Consider the following 21,568-nt stretch of genomic DNA (forward strand, 5'->3'; position numbering starts at 1 on the left):
TTAAAATATTGCCTGTAAATTATATATAGATATTGAGCTGGGAGTGGTGGTTTACGCCTCTAATCCCAACAGTTTGGGAGACTGAGGCGGGAGAATTGCCTTAGCGCAGAAGTTTGAGGCTGCAGTGAGCTATGATTGTACCACTGTACCTCCTGTCTGGATGATAAAGCGATGTATTAGGTATTATTGTTGATCGTTCAGCAACATTACCCACTGTTTCCTTGAAATATTATTCCTGTAGTGTCAGTGATATCAGACTATCCAAATATCTTTTTCTTCCTTTCTTCTTTCCTTTCTTTCCTTTTCCCTTTCCCTCCCCTTCCTCCTGCCTTTCCTTTTTTCCTTTTTTCTTTTTTTTTTTTTTTCTTTTGAGACAGAGTCTCGCTCTATCCCCCAGGTGGAGTGCAGTTGTGCGATCTCGGCTCGCTGCAAGCTCCGCCTCCTGGGTTCACGCCATTCTCCTGCCTCAGCCTCCGGAGTAGCTGGGACTATAGGCGCCCGCCACCACGCCCGGCTAGTAGTTTTTTTTTTTTTTTTTTTTTTTAGTAGAGACGGGGTTTCACCGTGTTAGCCAGGATGGTCTCCATCTTTTGACCTCGTGATCCACCCGCCTCGGCCTCCCAAAGTGCTGGGATTACAGGCGTGAGCCACCGCGCACAGCCCCCCACCTTTTTTTTTTTTTTTAAGAAGGAGTCTTACTTTGTCGCCCAAGCTGGAGTACAGTGCTTCCGTCTCGGCTTACTGCTCCCTCCGTGTCTCGGATTCAAGCAGTTCTCCTGCCTCAGCCTCCAGAGTAGCTGGGATTACAGGCACGCACCACCATGCCCCCAGCTAATTTTTGTATTTTTAGTAGAGGCGGGGTTTCACCATGTTGGCCAGGCTAGTCTCGAACTCTTGACCTTAGATGATCCGCCCACCTTGACCTCTCAAAGTGTTGGTATTACAGGCGTGAGCCATGGCGCCCGATCTTTCCTATCTTTCTGACTGTATCTTCAGATCACTCCTGAACCCGAGACCTGAATTTTTCATTTACCTACTTGGTTCTTTGGATTTTCATAGATACCTTGTATCCAACATGTCTCAAACTGATTTTTCCCCTCTCCCTCAAACCCTGACTTCTCAATTCTTTGTTTCCTTATCTTTATTATACTGTCATCCACCCAGCAAAAAATCCCCTCCTCTAAGATCATAGCTTTTAGTTAGTAACTAAGTCCTTTAGATTTTACTTCCTGTCTGCCTTAATTCATCTTCTTTTCATTGCACTGGACTTTATTGGCATCTCTCACTGGTTTCCTAAGTATTCTCTCTAATCCCCCTCCAGCCATTTCCCCCTACTCCAGCCAGGTGATCTCTAAAAGACCCAGATCTGATTGTTACAACACTTCAAATTTTTATTATTCTTCATGACCCTGAATAATCTGGCTTTTGACTACTTCTCCTGCCTCATTTCGTCATTTTCATTCTTTGTATTGTAGTCACATTGGCGGCATTTCAATTCCTAAACCTGTCAAGTCCTCGTTTGCCTCCATTTTGCACAGCGTGTAAGTGCTGGCTTTTCCTAAAGTTAAGTCTTTTAAAACTAATTTCCTCAAGGAAGCTTCCTCTTACTTTCTAGATTTTCTCTCTGCTAAATGTTCTTCATAGTATCCTGTACTTCATTTAAAAATTATATAATTAGTTCTTCAGTACCTTAGAATGAAATAACTATTGATACAGGTTAGAGAAAATTTCTAGTTGATCATTATACTACCAGTATCTGTTATAATGCCTTGCAAATAGCAAGTACTTAGTAAATATTCATGGAATTGATAAATTCAGACTTGAATTACTCTTCATTGTAGATTGAGTAAAGTTTGACAGAAGTCCAGAACTTAACTTTTTTTTTAAGAGATGGAGTCTCACTCTGTCACACAGGCTGGTGTGGAGTGGCACAATCATAGCTTACTGCACCCTTGACCTCTTGGGTTCAAGTGATTCTCCCACTTCAACTTCCTGAATAGCTGGGATTACAGACACACGTTTTTTGTTTTTTTTTGGTTTTTTTTCCACGCTGTAGAGATGGGAGTTTCACTATGTGGCCCAGGCGGGTCTTAAGCTCCTGGGCTCAAGTGATCCTCCCTCCTTTGCCCCGCAAAGTGTTGGGATTACAGTTGTGATTTTAAAAATGCTAGCTGCAGCCTGGTGTGATGGCTCAGCCTGTAATCTCAGCACTTTGGGAGGCTGAGGCTGGTAGATCTTGAGGTCAGGAGTTCGAGACCAGCCTGGCCAACATGGTGAAACCCCATCTCTACCAAAAATTCAGCAATTAGCCGGGCATGGTGGTGGGCGCCTATAATTGCAGCTACTCAGGAGGCTAAGGCAGAAGAATCGCTTGAACCCCCAAGAGGTGGAGGTTGCAGTGAGCTGAGATTGCGCCACTGCACTCCAGCCTGGGCAACAGAGTGAGACTCTGTCTCAAAAAATAATAATAATAATAATTGCTAGCTGCTATAGCTTCTTTTTTTGTTTGTTTTTTTGAGACAGAGTCTCACTCTGTTGTCCGGTGGAGTGCAGTGGCGCGATCTCTGCTCACTGCAACCTCCGCCTCTCCAGTTCAAGCAGTTCTCCTGCCTTAGAATTTCAAGTAGCTGGGATTTACAGGAGTGTGCCACTATGTCCAGTCTCTTGTACTATTTTTATCTTTTATTTTCAAGACAGAGTCTTGCTTTGTTGCCCAGGCTAGAGTGCAGTGGTACGATCTCAACTCACTGCGACCTCTGCCTCCCGGGTTCAAGTGATTCTCCTGCCTCAGCTGGTCTACAGTCATGAGCCACGGCGCCCGGCCATCTTGTACTCTTTTCAATGTGGATATCAGAAAATTTTAAATTTACATATGTGGCTTACATTATATTTTATTGGATACTGCTCGTCTAGAACTTGTTTTTAGTAAGGATCATACATGTGTCTCCATGGCCTCAGTTTTTCATTATTCTCCCAATCCCTTTGTTTTCATGTCACTTCTGCTTTGGGACTGTTATGTGCCATAAGCTTCAGAAAACATGGTGGCTCACACCTGTAATCCCAGCACTTTGGGAAGCTGAGGCAGGTGGATCACCAGAGGTCAGGAGTTTGAGACCACCCTGGCCAACATGATGAAACATTGTCTCTATTACAAATACAAAAAAATTAGCCAGGCGTGGTGGCGGGCGCCTGTAATCCCAGCTACTTGGGAGGCTGAGGCAGGAGAATTCCTTGAACCCAGGAGTCAGAGGTTGCAGTGAGCTGGGCAACACAGCAAGACTCCATCTCAAAAAAATAAAAAAAAAATTTAACTGCCTAGAAGGTAGAAATCGAGTGTGTTTCTTAGGCCTTTGAATAATAGGGGAAAGATAAGTCATTTATATTAAAGTATGAGAAAATAATGGCAACTGTTAAGCTTTTAAAGTATTATTTCCAACTAAATTAGGAAGAACTAAATTTCACTTTTATATATGCATGACAATGATGAGCAGGGCTCCTAAAACAGTTGTGGCTTGACTAGGAAACAAATAATAATTTTTTTATATCAATAAGAATTACTTGTAACTTTAGGGGGCATTTAGAATCATATTTGTCTTATTTGAGATTTGGATTTAAATTTTATTTTAGAGCATTTTAAAAAAAATAAATAGAAGTGAGGCTAATATTGTTAATTATTCTCTTTAAAAAATACAGTATTTGCTTTGGGTTAAAATTTTCTGCCCCAACATCATTATCAAGAGTCAGCATATTACAGTGATAAATTTAGCATTTACTGTGTGGCAGGCATTGTTCTATATACTTTATTTGTTCAATTCACCAGCGAACCCTATGAGGAACTATCTTATCCTTAGTTGACAGAGGATGAAACTGGAGTACAAAGTAGTTAATTAACTTGTTCATAGCTAGTAAGTTTTAAAAAGGTTAAACAACAATATACTTTGTATTTAGTCCTTAAGTGATAAAATCTTCCAGTGTTTAGTTTTTCCCACTAGAATGTAAGCTCCAAGTGGGCAGGGACTTAGGTTTTGTTCACTAACATTTGAGATAGCATATACTAGACCCTAGTCATTATTTGAAAGAATTTTTACAGTGATGATGGTAACAATGACAATATCATTTCACTGAGAGGTGGCCTTGGAAATACATTAGAACCGCTTTGAGTTCTTCACTGTTGGTTGTTGACAATAATGTTTTTTTTATCTCATTCAAATTAGCTTCAACGTTATGTGCTATTTTGCATGCTTCATGTATATCTTAATAAAATAGTTGATTTGAAAATTGCTAACTTCTATAGCTTCTTCCCTCTTTTTTTTTTTTTTTTTTTTTTTTTTGGTGACAGAGTCTTGCTTCGTAGCCCAGGCTGGAGTGCAGTGGTGTGATCTTGGTTCACTGCAACCTCTGCCTCCCGGGTTCAAGCAATTCTCATGCCTCAGCCTCCTGAGTAGCTGGGATTACAGACATGTGCTACCATGCCCAGTTAATTTTTGTATTTGTAGTAGAGACAGGGTTTTGCCATATGGGCCAGGCTGGTCTCAAGTTTCTTGCCTCAAATGATTCATCTGCCTCGGCCTCCTAGAGTACTGGAATTACAGGGGTGAAACACCCTGCCTGGCCTAGCTGCTATAGCCTCTATATATCTCTGTTCCTTTTGTGCATTAGAAATGCCTTGAAGCTCCCAGGGAACATCAGGAAAAAAAAAAAAAAAAAACAACCAGAGGTCCCGCTATGTGTTTAGCTGAGTTGGGAGAAGAAAGTTTAGAAAAGCAATCTTTGACCTATCCTTATGAAAAATTTACAGTGATAACACAGTTCTTCAGAATTTCACCCAAAAGCTACAGCTGTCTTGGTTGTTGCAGTCATTGAAGTGAATAACACATTATTTTATTATTTATTTGTAGATACTACATTTTTTTCTTAGACTGTGGAAACAGGACTGTGAAATTAATTTTGTAAAATCGGGCTTTAATTTTTTTTTTTTTTTTTTTTTGAGACAGAATCTCGGTCTGTCACCCAGGCTGCATGTAGTGGTGCAATCTCGGCTCACTGCAACCTCCACCTCCCAAGTTCAAGCCATTCTTCTGCCTCAGTCTCCTGAGTAGCTGGGACTACAGGTGCCTGTCAGCACACCGGGCTAATTTTTGTATTTTTAGTAGAGATGGGGTTTCACCATGTTGGCCAAGCTAGTCTCAAACTCCTGACCTCAAATGATCCACCCGCCTTGGCCTCCCAAAGTGTTGGGATTACAGTCGTGAGCCACTGCACCCAGCCAAATTAAAGGTTTTATAGTTAATGTTGTTAGGGAAAGGGGAACTATGCTGCTTACTTCTATCCAAGAAACTTAATTCTGAAAGTATTCTCATTTTACAGTAATAAAATTGAGAGTTAGGTGTTAAGTGTTATACCTGAATGAATACCACAAGTAAGCGACAGAACTAGGATTCAGCACACATATGTCTTACTCCAAAGGCCATGACTTTTGTAATACTGTCATCTTTCACCATTCTCCATGTCTTGCTTATAGTTCCTGACTCTTAAAGTAAGACTTTAAGTTCACTTGTGGGAGCAGTGGGATTGGAGTTTTAGATTGTGAAATAACTGGATGTTTGAATTAAACTGTGGTGGTATAAAGAATAATTGTTGCTTGATGGAAAATTGAGCTGTGAAAAATTTTTGGCTTAACTTTGTTTTCTTTTTATCTTTAGTTCTGTGCAAATAAAGACCCTATTCTAAGCCCTCTAGAATTTGTTTTGTTTTGTTTTGTTTTTGCTTTTTGAGACAGAGTCTCACTGTGTTACCCAAACTGGAGTGCAATGGCGAAATCTCGGCTCACTCCAACCTCCACACCCTGGATTCAAACGATTCTCGTGCCTCAACCTCCCAAGTAGCAGGGACTACAGGCACACACCACCATGCCCAGCTAATTTTTCCGGATTTCACCATGTTGGCCTCAAACTCTTGACTCAGTGATCTGCCTTGGCCTCCCAAACTGTTGGGATTACAGGCACGAGCCACCGCACGCACCTGACCAGAATGCTTTTTCATAATGTAATTCATCATGATGATGGTATTTTCTTGAGCTTATTTAGTACATTTTTTCATACAATAATAATGTTCCTTCTATAGAGTGAAAAAAAGAGCAATTTTTTTCTGACTTATAATTTGGGGGCTGGATGCGGTACCTCACACCGGTAATCACAGCACTTTTGGAGGCCAAGGCAGGAGGCCAAAGCTGGTGGATCACTTGAGCCCAGGAGTTCAAGACCAGCCTGAGAAACATGGCAAAACCCCCTCTCTACTAAAAATTTAAAAATTTAGCCAAGCATGGTGGTGCACACCTCTAGTCCCAGCGACTGGTTAGGCTGAGGTGGGAGAATCACCTGAGCTTGGGAAGTTGAGGTGCAGTGAGCTGAGATCGCACTGCTGCATTCCAGCCAGGGTGATGGGAGTGAGACCGTGTCTTAAACAAATAATAATAATTTGGGGGTGATGTAGACAGAAATAAGGACAGAGGTATGAAAAGGAATAATTATTTAGCATTTTACTAGCCAGAAATTTGGGCAGTCCCAAAAAGCAGCTTTTCTAATCTCCCTCTCCTTTCCCAAAAAACTTTAATCAGATCCTTTAGTATCCTGACATCTTTGGGTTATTTACATACTACTTTTTGGAGGGGGGATTGTGGAAAGCTATCAAGATCTTTGAAAGCATTGATGATTAGCAAGATGATTATTCCTGTAAGAAGCCTTAAGAGGAGAAATGCAAGTGTAAGTTAACACTGGCTTCTTAAATTGGTCAGTGAAAGTTGGATGCCTCCAATTTTCTTTTAACATTATGCATAGATACTAGACAATTTTTTATTTTTATTTATTTATTTATTTTGAGATGGAGTCTCGCTCTTTCACCCAGGCCATAGTGCAGTGGCACGATCTTGGCTCATTGCAACCTCCGTCTCCCTGGTTCAAGTGATTCTCCTGCCTCAGCTTCCCGAGTAGCGGGACTACAGGTGTGCACCACCACGCCCAACTAAATTTTTGTTTTTTTGGTTTTTTGAGACGGAGTCTCGTTCTGTCACCCAGGCTGGAGTGCAGTGGTGTGATCTCGGCTCACTGCAAGCTCCGCCTCCTGGGTTCACACCATTCTCCTGCCTCAGCCTCCCGAGTAGCTGGGACTGCAGGCGCCCGCCACCACACCTGGCTAATTTTTTTGTATTTTTAGTAGAGACAGGGTTTCACCGTGTTAGCCAGGATGGTCTCGATCTCCTGACCTCGTGATCTGCCCGCCTCAGCCTCCCAAAGTGCTGGGATTACAGGCGTGAGCCACTGCGCCCGGCCATCAGAGTAGTTTTACTGTTGTTAAATGTACATTTTCTCCTCTACCACAAATACCAAAGTTGTTAATGATTTTTTAGGGCATAAGAAGTAGTTTCTTATTGTACATATTTATAGTTAAATTTAGTTTTTGGATAAAAAATATTTTCAGAAAAATGTAAAAAAAAGTACTAATTAGAAAGTAAGTTTTTAAATCCTATGTTTTTATTAAAAAACAGGATTAATTTGGAGTGATGTGAACTTTGAAAAATATGGGTTTTAAGTCATGTATTGTTTATGAACTAAACGTTCTGTACTAAAAAATATTTAACATAGAAAAAGAGTAAAAATTGTGTTTTTTTTGGGTTGGAGGAGGAAGCCAAAGACAGTAATTCTTACACTGTTTCATCTAGTAATCAAGTTTAAGAAAGTCAGTCTAAAAGCAAAAAACTTCACTTTTGAAATCTTGAGTAAGGCTTTGTTTCATAAGAGTAGATATGTTGTGTCAATCAGGTAACAATATGGAATTCTAACCAAAAAAAATGAAGATATAGGCCGGGCACGGTGCCTCACGTCTATAATCCCAGCACTTTGGGAGGCCAAGGCGGGCGGATCGCGAGGTCAGGAGTTCGAGACAAGCCTGGCCAACGTGGCGAAACCCCGTCTCGACTATAAATAACAAAAATTAGCTGAGCATGGTAGTGGGTGCCTGTAATCCCAGCTACTCAGGAGGCTGAAGCAGGAGAGTCGCTTGAACCCAGGAGGTGGAGGTTGCAGTGAGCCGAGATCGTGCCATCACACTCCAGCCTGGGCAACAAGAGCAAGACTCCGTCTCAAAAAAAGGAAGATGTAACTTGTTCTTTAGGGATTTTGGTTTAAAAAATCAAGAGGATTTACTGTATTTTTAACATAGGTTTGAGAATATAAGTGGAGAGCCCATTTGCTGGCAGGCACTTATGAATGTTAATGTGAATCCCACTGGATGGTTTTCTGAATCATTTAAGGTTATCATGGCTCTGAGAATGGACTGTCATAAGGTTAAGAGACTCAGTAATGCTATAGATAGGAAAGTACTTGGAGTAGTTTAAAGTGCAAAATAAGTCAACGTAGATAAATTTAAAGTAGAAATCTGGTTTTTTGAAGTAGGTAGTTGCCGTTTTAATAAACTAAGCAGAAAAACAAATTGAAGGCCTTTTCTTTTGAGGCATTTAGTCCTCTGGAATTTTTCATGGAAAGGAGAATCTGTTAGATAGCTAGAGCTTTCACCATTCTGGTGGATAGTGTACTATTTCAGTCAGTTAAACTAAACATTTAAAGTTGTTATGGTTAGTTCAAGTGAGAGTTTATGGCCTAAATGGCTTTTAATGACCCTGAATTTTCTGTTTAAGCAGAACCCATGTATCGTGGGGGTATAGTGCAGAATATAATATCTTAGTGTTCATCTGTGGATGATTAGATTTATCGCTTTGGACTTGATATACATGGAATTGGCAAACATAAAATAGCTTTTATACTATTTTTCCCTAATAACATTCCTAGAAAGTTAAGAAGCCATTGTATTATTGTTCATAGTGGTGTTATTTCATTTAAAACAATGAAGTTAGAATTTATTAGTTTGTTTTAAATATTCTTAAAACTGGATAATTAAGTCCTAGAAAAGCCCAGACTTATTTTACTAGAGCAGATAATCAAGCTTATGAAAGAGGGGGTTTCAAGATTTTTTATAGGTAATACTTTAGGTGTTTTTCTTGCTGACATAACTAACATTTATTTTCTGTTTATTTTTAAGACGAGCAAAAATCAAATTAAAGTAGATCTTGTAGATGAGAATTTTACAGAATTAAGAGGAGAAATAGCAGGACCTCCAGACACACCATATGAAGGCAAGTACTTTTTTCTGTATCAAAATATTGTGCGTATTAGAACTTGTCTGAAACATTTAATCAGAATAATCTTAAACATCTATAAATTATATGGAGGGTAACTTCATTTGGTTTAGATAAACAGCAATTTAAAAAATACTAAATTTAGATACTGAATATAGACTGGTATTTCTTACTGAATTTTAGCTAATTTTTTTCTTTCCATAAAACAGTTTTAGCAGAGCTTTGTTACAGGTATTATAGGTTAGAATTTAATAGAATAAAAGATCTGGCATGGTAAACCTCTAAATCATATGGACTGTAGACACTCAGTTACCCTTCATATGGTATCTAAAACAGACCTTGCCTTAAATATCTCATTGGTAAAATGTTGCTTTTGTTTTTAAAGTTCTTCTTTCTGTCATTCAGCATTTCATTCACTCATGTCTTCATACAGGCTGTAGTCCAAATGTTTATTTTCTTTATTCAGGAAAGCTTTTAGTGATTATTTCAAGCCATAGAAAGGAGGTGGCTTTGCTGAACTTTTCACAAAGTAAGTCTGTAGCTACTTTAGACCATGGAATCGGGTGGTAAGATACAGAAATAAACCTTATAGCATTTTACTTTCTTATTAGGTGAGTCTTCATTAATTAATATTACTGTAAATTTAGATTATATAGCATATAACCAAGGCTCTTGCATTAATAACTATTCAAATATTTGTTTATTAGAAAACATATAACAATATATGGTAACCCTAATTATACAGTCTTTACATGTATTTTCTCATTTAATCCTTTCAGCAAATCTTACTAGGTAAATACAACGATTGCTGTTTCATAGATGAAGAAACAAGTTAAGAGAAGTAACTTGTTTAAGGTCAACCATCTAAGTAGCACAACTGATAGCCTTTGTCTTCAAAGCCTGTGCTTTTAATCACTTTATGTAAATCAGAATTGACTTAATATTGGAAGTGGTGGTGATGTCTGTTTTGTTTTATCTATTTTTTTATATGCAAAGTTTTACTGTTACCCAAGCTGGAGAGCAGTGGCATGGTCATAGCTCATTATAAATTTGAATTCCTAGGCTCAGGTAATCCTCCAGCTTCCTCAGTAGCTAGTACTACAGGTGCATGCCACCATATCCAGTTAAATACTTTGTGTGTGTTTTTTGTTGTTCATTTTTTGATTGTTTGTTTTTTGAGACTGAGTCTCTCTGTCACCCAGCCTGGAGTGCGGTGGTGAAATCTTGGCTCACTGCATCCTCCATCTCCCAGAATCAAGTGATTCTCCTGCCTTAGCCTCCTGAGTAGCTGGGATTACAGGCGCACCACCATGCCGGCTAATTTTTGTATTTTTAGTAGAGACAGGGTTTCACAATAATGGCCAGGCTGGTCTTGAACTTCTGACCTCAGGTGATCCACCTGTCTTGGCCTCCCGAAGTGTTAGGATTCCAGGCGTGAGCCACCAATCCCGGCCACCAGCTAAATACTTTCGAGTGGTTCTATAATTCTGTAATGAACAGTTACCCAAAACACTTTTTTTTTTTTGAGATGGAGTCTCGCTCTGTTGCCCAGCCTGGAGTGCAGTGGCGCGATCTCGGCTCACTGCAAGCTTCGCCTCCTGGATTCACGCCATTCTCCTGCCTCAGCCTTCCGAGCAGCTGGGACTACGGGCACCTGCCACCATGCCTGGCTAATTTTTTTTGTATTTTTTTAGTAGAGACGGTGTTTCACCGTGTTAGCCAGAATGGTCTCGATCTCCTGACCTCGTGATCTGCCAGCCTCGGCCTCCCAAAGTGCTGGGGTTACAGGAGTGAGCCACCATGCCCGGCTACCCAAAACACTTTTTAAAAATCTAATATTCTTGAATATTTTCTTGTTTTTAATCCAGATTTTTTAAGACCCTAGAATGTCTTTAGCATATTATACCAATTCTGTTTATTCATTTTTTCTTTTTTTTTTTGGAGACAGAGTCTTGCTCTGTCTCTCACGCTGGAGTGCAGTGGTACGATCTTGGCTCACTGCAACCTCCGCCTCCCGGGTTCAAGCAATTCTCCTGCCTCAGCCTCCCGAGTAGCTGGTACTACAGGCGCCCGCCACCATGCCCGGCTAATTTTTGTATTTTTAGTAGAGGCGGGGTTTCACCATATTGGCCAGGCTTGTCTTGAACTCCTGACCTTGTGATCTGCCCACCTCGGCCTCCCAAAGTGCTGAGATTACAGGCGTGAGCCACCGCACCACACCCAGCCCATTTTTTTCTTTCTTTATTGGAGAGATGGCATCTTGCCAAGTTACCGAGGCTGGTCTCAAACCCCTGGCCTAAAACAATCCTCTTGCCTTGGTGTCCCAAAGTCTTGGGATTCTAGGCATGAGCCATTGTGCCCAACCTTGTACCAATTCTTAAGTGATAAAATTTTATTTTTTGTTTCATAGTTCATACGAGCCATTTCTAGATATTTAATTTTTTATGCTGTTTATCGAGTGCTTCCTATCTGCTTGGCTTGGTCTGGCAGTTTTCATGGATGCTGTTTCATTTAGTCCTTTTTGCAATCATTAAATGTAGAGGAGACCTTTAGTTATCTTTAAAAAATCAGATGCTTGTCCTAATAGCAGATGTTTTTATATAATAATATACTAGCTGCTTCTTGAAGTCAGACCTTATAGTTATTCTTGAATTTTTTTTTTAGGTTGTTTTGAAGTATTTTTGGAAGATAGTAGGGCAGTGACATTATTCTAGAGGTCTGTCAGCAAAGTTTTAAATTTTTTCATTGATTTTTATAAACAAGGCACTTCCTGAGCTAAATTAGATAGAAGCAATATTTAATAGGTAGATTAATTTTTTTAATTGGATAATGTATACTTATATACATTAAGATATATTAAGATACACTAATTAGCCGGGCGAGGTGGTGGGCGCCTATGGTCCCAGCTACTCGGGAGGCTGAGGCAGGAGAATGGCCTGAACCCCGGGAGGCGGAGCCTTCAGTGAGCCCAGATCGCGCTGCTGCACTCCAGCCTGGGCGACAGCGAGACTCTGTCTCAAAAAAAAAAAAAAGATACATTAAGATATATTCTTATGGCCGAGTGCGGTGGCTCACACCTGTAATCCCAGCACTTTGGGAGGCTGAGGCGGGCAGATCACGAGGTCAGGAGATGAGACCATCCTGGCTAACACGGTGAAACCCCGTCTCTACTAAAAATACAAAAAAATTAGCCAGGCGTGATGGTGGGCGCCTGTAGTCCCAGCTACTTGGGAGGCTGAGGCAGGAGAATGGCGTGAACCCGGGAGGCGGAGCTTGCAGTGAGCCGAGATTGTGCCATTGCGCTCCAGCCTGGGCAACAGAGCAAGACTCCGTCTCAAAAAAAAAAAAAAAGATATATTCTTTATTGGTTAGAAACAAGTTTGGTCATTTTTTTTCTTTTCTTTTTCCCGATACCGAGAATGGGACCAAAAGTTTGGTCATTTAAAAGTGCTTATATCTGCCTGGGCGGGGTGGCTGATGCCTGTAATCCCAGCACTTTGGGAGGCTGAAGCAGGTGGATCACGAGGTCAGGAGTTCAAGACCAGCCTGACCAACGTGGTGAAACTCCATCTCTACTAAAAATACAAAAATTAGCTGGGTGTGGTGGCGTGCGCCTATAATCCCAGCTACTCAGGAGGCTGAGGCAGGAGAATCCCTTGAACCCATGAGACGGAGGTTGCAGTGAGCTGAGATCGCACCACTGCACTCCAGCCTGGGCGACAGAGGGAGACTGCGTCTCAAAAAAAAAAGTGCTTATTTCTGCTGTTGCTGCTGCTAAATGAATATTTTGATAAGATTAGATTTAATATGCTTTTTATATATTTGTGGTAGAGTAACTTGAATTCTGTTATTTTATATAAAACTGTTGAGAGAAGTTCATTTTGTTAAGGAAAACACCATTCAAGGGCATAAACTTTAATGCTTTTTCTTTTAAATGTGACGATAGGTTAAATGTTTATTGCAAGGATGTTGCAGTTTTTTGAGTTTTTAAAAATCTAAACTTAAATGCTAAAGCAAAAGTTTACATGTGGAATGTTAAGCAATTTATAACCATTATTAAGTAATGAGGCAGCTGTTTTTGTAGTATTTAAAGAATCGGATTGTGAAGTAGAGTACTCACGGGAAAATGCCATATTGTGGATGTTACTTAACTCAATTTTCTTCACTTCTTTTGCCTTAATAATTCAATGACAAAGGAACAGTTTAGTTCTTGAGCTTTTCTTCCTAAAATTTCTTTTAGGTTTATGGAATCATTGTTGACAGCTTAAAAATTCTCATTCCTTCCTCATCTCCTCTTTGGGTTAAGTTAAATTTAAAGATTGTTAATTTTTAATATTAAAAGCTATTCTTCAAGAAGTTAATGTTTTAAAGTAAAAACTATTATAATATGAATAATATAGTTATCATAAAGATTCCTTAGTTGTATTACCCTGATCAAATAATGCTATGATTAATGCTAAGTGGTCATATATTGAAAGTTGTCAGAGCATGTAACATAAGGGATAGAAATAAGATTTTAGAGACTCTCGAGTCCAGCATTATTTATATAATATCTGTGGGCCCTCACACTGCTCCTAAGAGATTATTTTGGCCATTAACAAAGAACTTTGTATGATGGGTTATAGAGATGGTTTAATCTGGAGTTTAATCAGAAAAAAAAAATTCTTAGGAAGGAAAAAGAAAAGCCTATGTAGTGCTGAAGCCAAATTTATTATAACTGTATTTGAAGCTGGCATTTCTAATTCTGGGTATAGACAGTTATTGTCACAAAATTTCTTCAGGTACCCTTCTCTTACCTGTCAGTTTTTTTTTTTTCTTTCCACTACTTTTCTTTAAATTTCATTATTGTTATATGTTCTGTGATTCAGGCATTTAGTTCAACTCATGCATGAATCACTATGGGATTCTATTAAAAAGAACTAGCCACCAGGCATAACGGCTCATGCCTGTAATCCCATTACTTTGGGAGGCTGAGGCAGGTAGATTATTTGAGGTCAGGAGTTTGAGACCAGCTTAGCCAGCATGGTGAGACCCTGTCTCTACTTAAAAAAAAATTAAAAAATTAGCCAGGCATGGTGGCGCGCACCTGTAGTCCCAGCTACCCAGGAGGCTGAGGTAGGAGAATTGCTGGAACTGGGAGGTGAAGGTTGCAGTGAGCCAAGATCGCACCATTGCACTCCAGTCTGGGCAACAGAGTGAGAATCCGCCTCAAATAAAAAGTAGCCAGAAGAGAGGCCAGGCGCAATGGCTTATGCCTGTAATCCCAGCACTTTGGGAGGCTGAGTCAGGCGGATCACCTGAGGCCAGAAGTTCAAGCCCAGCCTGACCAACATGGTGAAACCTCATCTCTACTAAAAATACAAAAATTAGCTGAGCATTGTGGTGGGCACCTGTAAACCCAGTTACTCAGGAGACTGAGGCACAAGATTTGCTGGAACCTGAAAGGTGGAGGTTGCAGTGAGCCAAGATTGTGCCTCTGCACTCCAGCCTGGGCAACAGAACGAGACCCTGTCTCAGGAAAAAAAAAAAAAAAAGAGAGAAGGATTCGAAACAAAAAGGGCTTGAAGAAAATAGTACCACTTTTATTTTTTCCTCAGATTCATAGTCATCCATCCATTCATAACAATGGAGGAGTGAGGAGATATATTTGAGAGAGTCTAGAATATACTGAAGAAAGTCTCTTGTTTGACTTTTTAAAGAGCTGAGTGTATAGAATTTTGAAGATAATGTTCCTAGCACACAGTTTTTTATTTTACTTTTTATTACAGGGAATTTCAGATATATAAAAAAGAAGAATAGGCCAGGCGCAGTGGCTCACGCCTGTAATCCCAGCTCTTTGGGAGGCCGAGGCGGGTGGATCACAAGGTCAGGAGATGGAGACCATCCTGGCTAACACGGTGAAACCCTGTCTCTACTAAAAATACAAAAAAATTAGTCGGGCGTGGTGACGGGCGCCTGTAGTCCCAGCTAATTGGGAGGCTGAGGCAGGAGGCGTGAACCTGGGAGGCGGAGCTTGCAGTGAGCCGAGATCACGCCACTGCACTCCAGCCTGGGCGACAGAGCGAGACTCCATCTCAAAAAAAAAAAAAAAGAATATAATGAAACCTCTTCAGCCAGCTTTAATAACTATCAGCTCATGGCCATCTGTGATCTAATTTATTCTTTGATTATCTTGAAACAAAATCTCATAGTCTTATATATAAATATTTCAATAGAACGGTTTTATTTACTATATTTTGTAATAGTATTCTATGTTATTAATCTTAGAGTTAAGAGTTGAATCCAGCCTCTCATCCAGTGTAAGACTTACCCCTTCAGTGTTTTCTTTTCTTTTCTTTTTTCTGTTCTTTTCTGTTTATTTGAGATAGATTCTCGCTCTGTCACGTAGGCTGGAGTGCAGTGGTGTGAACTTGGCTCATTGCAATATCCACCTCCTGGGTTCAAGCGATTCTTGTGCCTCAACCTCCTGAGTAGCTGGGATTGTAGGCACATGCCACAATACCCGGCTAATTTTTGTATTTTAGGTAGAGGTGGGGTTTCGCCATGTTTGCCAGGCTAGTCTTGAACTTCTGGCCTCAAGTGATCTGCCCACCTCAGCCTCCCAAAGTGCTGGGATTACAGGCATGAGCCATTGCACGCAGCCCAGAGTTTCTTAAGAGGCAGTTATCCTTTCCTTGAGTACCCCAGTTGTGAGAAGCTAGATTGTGAAGTGGCACAATCTGGGCTCACTGCAAGCTCTGCCTCCCAGGTTCACACCATTCTTCTGCCTCAGCCTCCCGAGTAGCTGGGGCTACAGGCGTCCGCCACCATGCCCAGCTAATTTTTTGTGTTTTTAGTAGAGACGGGGTTTCACCATGTTAGCCAGGATGGTCTTGATCTCCTGACCTCGTGATCCACCTGCCTCAGCCTCCCAAAGTGCTGGTATTACAGGCGTGAGCCACCGCGCCGAGCCTAGATAAGCTTTTTTTTTTTTTTTTTTGAGACGGAGTCTCGCTCTGTCGCCCAGGCTGGAGTGCAGTGGCGTGATCTCGGCTCACTGCAAGCTCCGCCTCCCGGGTTCACGCCATTCTCCTGCCTCAGCCTCCCGAGTAGCTGGGACTACAGGCGCCCGCCACCACGCCTGGCTAATTTTTTGTATTTTTAGTAGAGACGGGGTTTCACCGTGTTAGCCAGGATGGTCTCGATCTCCTGACCTCGTGATCCGCCCGCCTCGGCCTCCCAAAGTGCAGGGATTGCAGGCGTGAGCCACCGCGCCCGATAAGCTTTTTAAAAATGCTGTATAGCTGCTAGTTGCTCAAGATAACTTCAAAACGAAACAAAAAGTTGCCTTCTGTTTGTATATTACTGGTTAGAAAAGCTCCTTGGTAAAATTTTGCATTTTATATACCCATTTAAAGGAATAATTTGGGCTGGGCACGGTGGCTCACGCCTGTGATCCCAGCACTTTGGGAGGTTGAGGCGGGTGGATCACGAGGTCAGGAGATCGAGACCATCCTGGCTAACATGGTGAAACCCCGTCTGTACTAAAAACACAAAAAAATTAGCCAGGCGTGGTGGTGGGCGCCTGTAGTCTCAGCTACTTGGGAGGCTGAGGCAGGAGAATGGCGTGAACCCGGGAGGTGGAGCTTGAAGTGAGCCGAGATCACGCCACTGCACTCTGGCCTGGGCAACAGAGCGAGACTCTGTCTCAAAAAAATAAATAAATAAATAAATAAATAAATAAATAAATAAATAAATAAATAAAGGAAGGAATAGTTTGTCTTTATGTCTATCTCTCTCGTTGAATTTTGCTTAAAAAATAAAAAATATATTTAAAGTTTTTTGTATTAAAATAGAGACAAGGACTTGCTATATTGAGCAGGCTGTACTCAAACTCCTGGCCTAGCTTTAAGCAGTCCTCCCACCTCGGCCTCCCAAAGTGTTGGGATTACAAGGCATTAGCCATGGACCCAGCTTGTTTTTATTAGGCTAGTGCAAAAGTAATTGCAGTTTAATTGCACAAATATTAACAAATAAGTATTGACATTTAATTTAGGGCACAAATGAAAAGATTGGGACCTTATTTCATTTGCGAGAACCAGCTAGAAGTAGAATTTTGTTTATGGCATAATCTCTGTCCTTTGTATCATCTGTACTTTTATACCTCCTTGCCTTCTTTTTTTTTTCTGACCCTTTTGTTGTTGTTATTTAGCAATTCTTAACAGGATGGATTAGAGGACACAGTGGAGATGAGAACTCCAATAGTTAATTGTCCTGATGAAATGTTGGCATTGCATTGTCTGGATTAAATGTATTTATCTCTGGCCTTGTTACTCACTGATAAACGAATACAGTTGTATGAAATGGATATTCTGTATGCTTTAAACAACCTTTAAATTAAAAACTAGTGCTTTTGATTACTTTCTTTCTGGATTTCAACTTTAAAATGAATTTTTATAATTGAATATAAAATAGCTGCTCTGAAAAGTTCATCAGTATATTTGTCTTATATATTTGAATTGAGCAGCATTCTTAACTTTGTTTTCCCCATTTTTTCAGGAGGAAGATACCAACTAGAGATAAAAATACCAGAAACATACCCATTTAATCCCCCTAAGGTATTGTAAGCCTATTTTTGTGCATGAAGTTATAAAATATTTTATATTTCTGACCTCATTTTATTAATATATATTTTAGGGCTTATTAAAGTCACAGCTTTATGAGTTTTATGCTTACTGTGTAAACTTGATGTGGACAGGATTTTAGATAATGGCAGGTGGCTGGCTTCTGAAATTAGAATGAAAAGCAAACTCGGCCGGGCGCGGTGGCTCACGCCTGTAATCCCAGCACTTTGGGAGGCCGAGGCGGGCGGATCACGAGGTCAGGAGATCGAGACCATCCTGGCTAACACGGTGAAACCCCGTCTCTACTAAAAATACAAAAAATTAGCCGGGCGTGGTAGCGGGCGCCTGTAGTCCCAGCTACTCAGGAGGCTGAGGCAGGAGAATGGGAGGCGGAGCTTGCAGTGAGCCGAGATCGCGCCACTGCACTCCAGCCTGGGCGACAGAGCGAGACTCCGTCTCAAAAAAAAAAAAAAAAAAAAAAAAAGCAAACTCACCCAAAGGCAGCCAGTAATGGCTCAAAACTGGAATAGGATGTACATCTGACAATGGCTCATATACTAGATCTAGAAATACGTGGCAGTGTTCCCAAATTTAGAGAGCCCTTTTACACATAGACAGAGGTTCTTACTTGACTCAAAGAAGTATGTGTTTTAGGAGAGTACCTTCTACATTCAGTCATTATTTGAGTACTTTGTGCCAAGAACTATAGCAGTAACTAAGACTTACACTGTTCCTGCTTTCATAGAGCTCACATTATAGTGGGGAAAAAAAACTGAGCATGGAATTGCAACTGTGATAAATGTTGAAAGGGAGTATGGAATACCCTAAGATCATGTATAACAGGGGGACCCAACCTAAACTTATTTTTGGATTGAACCACTTTCTTTATGTCTCTGCTTTTACTGTCATCAGCACTTTAGGCATTCAACTTTATTCCCTGTTTTGTCTATTATTTAATCACCCTTCCATCTTTTCCATTTCTACTCATTCTCTGCACTGTTGGTCTAGAAATCTTCCTAGAGTTCAGTTTTGATCATGCTGCTTTTCTTTCCCTGAATAAAGTCTAAACTCCATGGCTTGGCACTTGAAACCTAGAACCTGACCCCAGTCTTGTTTCCCACTCTAATCTTCTACCACTTCCACCCACAATGTGGGTCTCATTTTCCATCTTAGATTGTTTATTTGTAGGTGATGCTTATTCTTCCACAGCTTTCTATCAGTTTCACTTAAATCTTTGTCCTATTATTTAAAATTCTAGTTTTCTATGAGGCCCGAGTATCACTTTCTTCATTAAGCTGAGTTCATCAAATGTTTCTCCCTCTCCTCTCTCAATAGCATTTTATACAATTTATATAGTGGCAACACAAATATAGTTCCAACTCATGTATTATTTTGGATATGTATCTTTCTCTAGCTTTTATGCTCCTGAGTCATATAGGTCTTATACACCTATATATTATCAGTAATTCCCAATAGTATAGTGTCCCTTGGGCATATGATAGCAGTCACTCAGAATGTTCTAGAATTTGTTCATTCAACCTATTGGTTGTTCCAGTTTAAGAATAGATATGATAATGGAAGTTCCAGGGTGATTTTGGCTCACTTAGCATTATGGGCTGCCTATTAGTCTATTGTTTATGTACATCTATTTTCTGATAAGTCTGGTCGATTTTTTTATTATGATAAAATATGCATGACATAAAATTTACCATTGTAATCATTTTTATGTGTACAGTTCAGTGGCAGTGTATTTACCTTGTTGTTTAACCTTTACCATTATCTGTCTGTAGAACTTTCTCACCTTCCCAAACTGAAACTTCGTACCCATTAAGCAATAACTCCCCATTATTCCCCGCTCCCAGCTTCTGGTAACCACTGTTTCTGTTTCTCCGAGTTTGATTAATTCAGAAACCTCATGTAAGTGGAATCATAAAATGTCATTTTGTGTCTGGCTTATATCACCTAGCATAATGTCATCAAGGTTCATTCATGTTAAAGCATGTGTCAGAATTTCTTTGTTTTTAAGGCTGAATAATACTCCATTATAAGTATAGACCATATTTTGTTTTCTTATTCAGCTGTTAATGGATATTTGGATTTTGTTTGTTTGTTTTTTGTTTTTTTGAGATGGAGTCTTGCTCTGTCTCCCAGGCAGGAGTGCAGTGGCACAATCTCAGCTCACTGCAAGCTCTGCCTCCTGGGTTCACGCCATTCTACTGCCTCAGCCTCCCAAGTAGCTGGGACTAGAGGCGTCTGCTACCTCGCCCGGCTAATTTTGTTGTTGTTGTTGTTGTTTTCTTTTTTTTTTTTTTGAGATGGAGTCTCGCTCTGCCGCCCAGGCTGGAGTACAGTGGCGCGATCTTGGCTCACTGCAAGCTCCGCCTCCCGGGTTCACGCCATTCTCCTGCCTCAGCCTCCCAAGTAGCTGGGACTACAGGCACCCGTCACCACGCTCGGCAAATTTTTTGTATTTTTAGTAGAGAAGGGGTTTCATCGTGTTAGCCAGGATGGTCTTGATCTCCTGACCTTGTGATCCTCCCGCCTCGGCCTCCCAAAGTGCTGTAATTATAGGCATGAGCCACCGTGCCCGGCCAGGGTTTCTTTTTGAGGTGTTAAAATAGTCAAAAATTAGATTGTGGTGATAGTTGCACAAGTCTGTGAATATACTAAAAGTTAGCAAGTTGTACAGTTGCTGGGCGTGATGGCTCACCCCTGTAATCCCAGAACTTTGGGAGGCCGAGGTGGGCGGATCACCTGAGGTCAGTAGTTCGAGACCAGCCTGGCCAACATGGTGAAATGCCATCTCTACTAAAAATACAAAAATTAGCTGGGCTTGGTGGCGGGTGCCTGTAATCCCAGCTACTCAGGAGGCTGAGGCAGGAGAATTGCTTGAACCCAGGAGACAGAGGTTGCAGTGAGCCGAGACCGCGCCATTGCACTCCAGCCTGGGCAACAGAGCGAGACTCCATCTCAAAAAAAGAAAAGAAAAGGAAGTCATACACATTAAGTGGGTGAATTATGTCTCAGTAAAGGTGTAGCCTTTATAGTGTATAATAACTTCAAAGTAATTGCATAGTTGTGGCTCTGTTTTAGGCAGTTCAACCTGTAACTTCATTTAATTTTTGAAATAAATATGTTATTAAATCTCTCCCACCTCATCCCCACTTTTTTTTAGAGACAGGGTCTTACTCTGTTGCTCAGTCTGGAGTTCAGTGGCATGCACAGTCATAGCTTAGTGCAGCCTTTAACTCCTGGGCTCAAGTGATCCCTCCACCTTGACCTCCCAAAGTGCTGGGATTACAGGCATGAACCACCACATCCACTCCCTTGTTTTATTAAAGTGAGAAAAATAGACTCAAAACATAATAACTGAAGTATGTCTGATGTTTTTGCTACTACCTCATCTTGCTATTGAGGCCACTGTTACCTGGCCAGGCATGGTGGCTCACGCCTATAATCCCAGCACTTTAGGAAGTCAAGGCAGGAGAAGCGTTTGAGCTCGGGAGTTTGAGTTCAGCCTGGACAACATAGCAAGGCCCTGTCTCTAGTCCCAAAAAAAAAAAAAAAGAAAAAGAAAAGCCTCTACATCTCTAATTCTAGCTGTTACGTTTGGAGGTAGCTTTGACATTTAGAAACATCTTCTTAGGTTCAACCCCAATTTGTATTACTGTGACCTCAACCAATTAGTCATAGTTGCAGTTTAGTGTTCTTTAAATACGGTATATATGAAATAAAATTTTTTTAAATAACAAAAAAAAATAAAGAACAAACAAGA

The 21,568-nt window shown here is 40.7% G+C and overlaps 1 protein-coding gene across 5 annotated transcripts in view; it reads left to right on the forward strand.

The window, feature by feature from the left end:
- The window catches only part of UBE2K (ubiquitin conjugating enzyme E2 K), an 85,620-nt gene that overhangs the window by 30,074 nt on the left and 33,978 nt on the right, over positions 1-21,568 (forward strand). For 3 of the 5 annotated variants that reach the window (XM_063808027.1, NM_001246525.1, XM_063808033.1), the window contains 2 exon segments: positions 9,094-9,187; positions 17,729-17,787. The exons of 1 other annotated variant lie outside the window; for it this stretch is intronic. In XM_063808027.1, the coding sequence (XP_063664097.1) occupies positions 9,094-9,187; positions 17,729-17,787 (153 nt within the window). 5 annotated transcript variants of the gene reach the window in all.

This window comes from Pan troglodytes, chromosome 3 (genome assembly GCF_028858775.2).
Source record: "Pan troglodytes isolate AG18354 chromosome 3, NHGRI_mPanTro3-v2.0_pri, whole genome shotgun sequence".
NCBI classification, from domain to species: Eukaryota; Metazoa; Chordata; class Mammalia; order Primates; family Hominidae; genus Pan; species Pan troglodytes.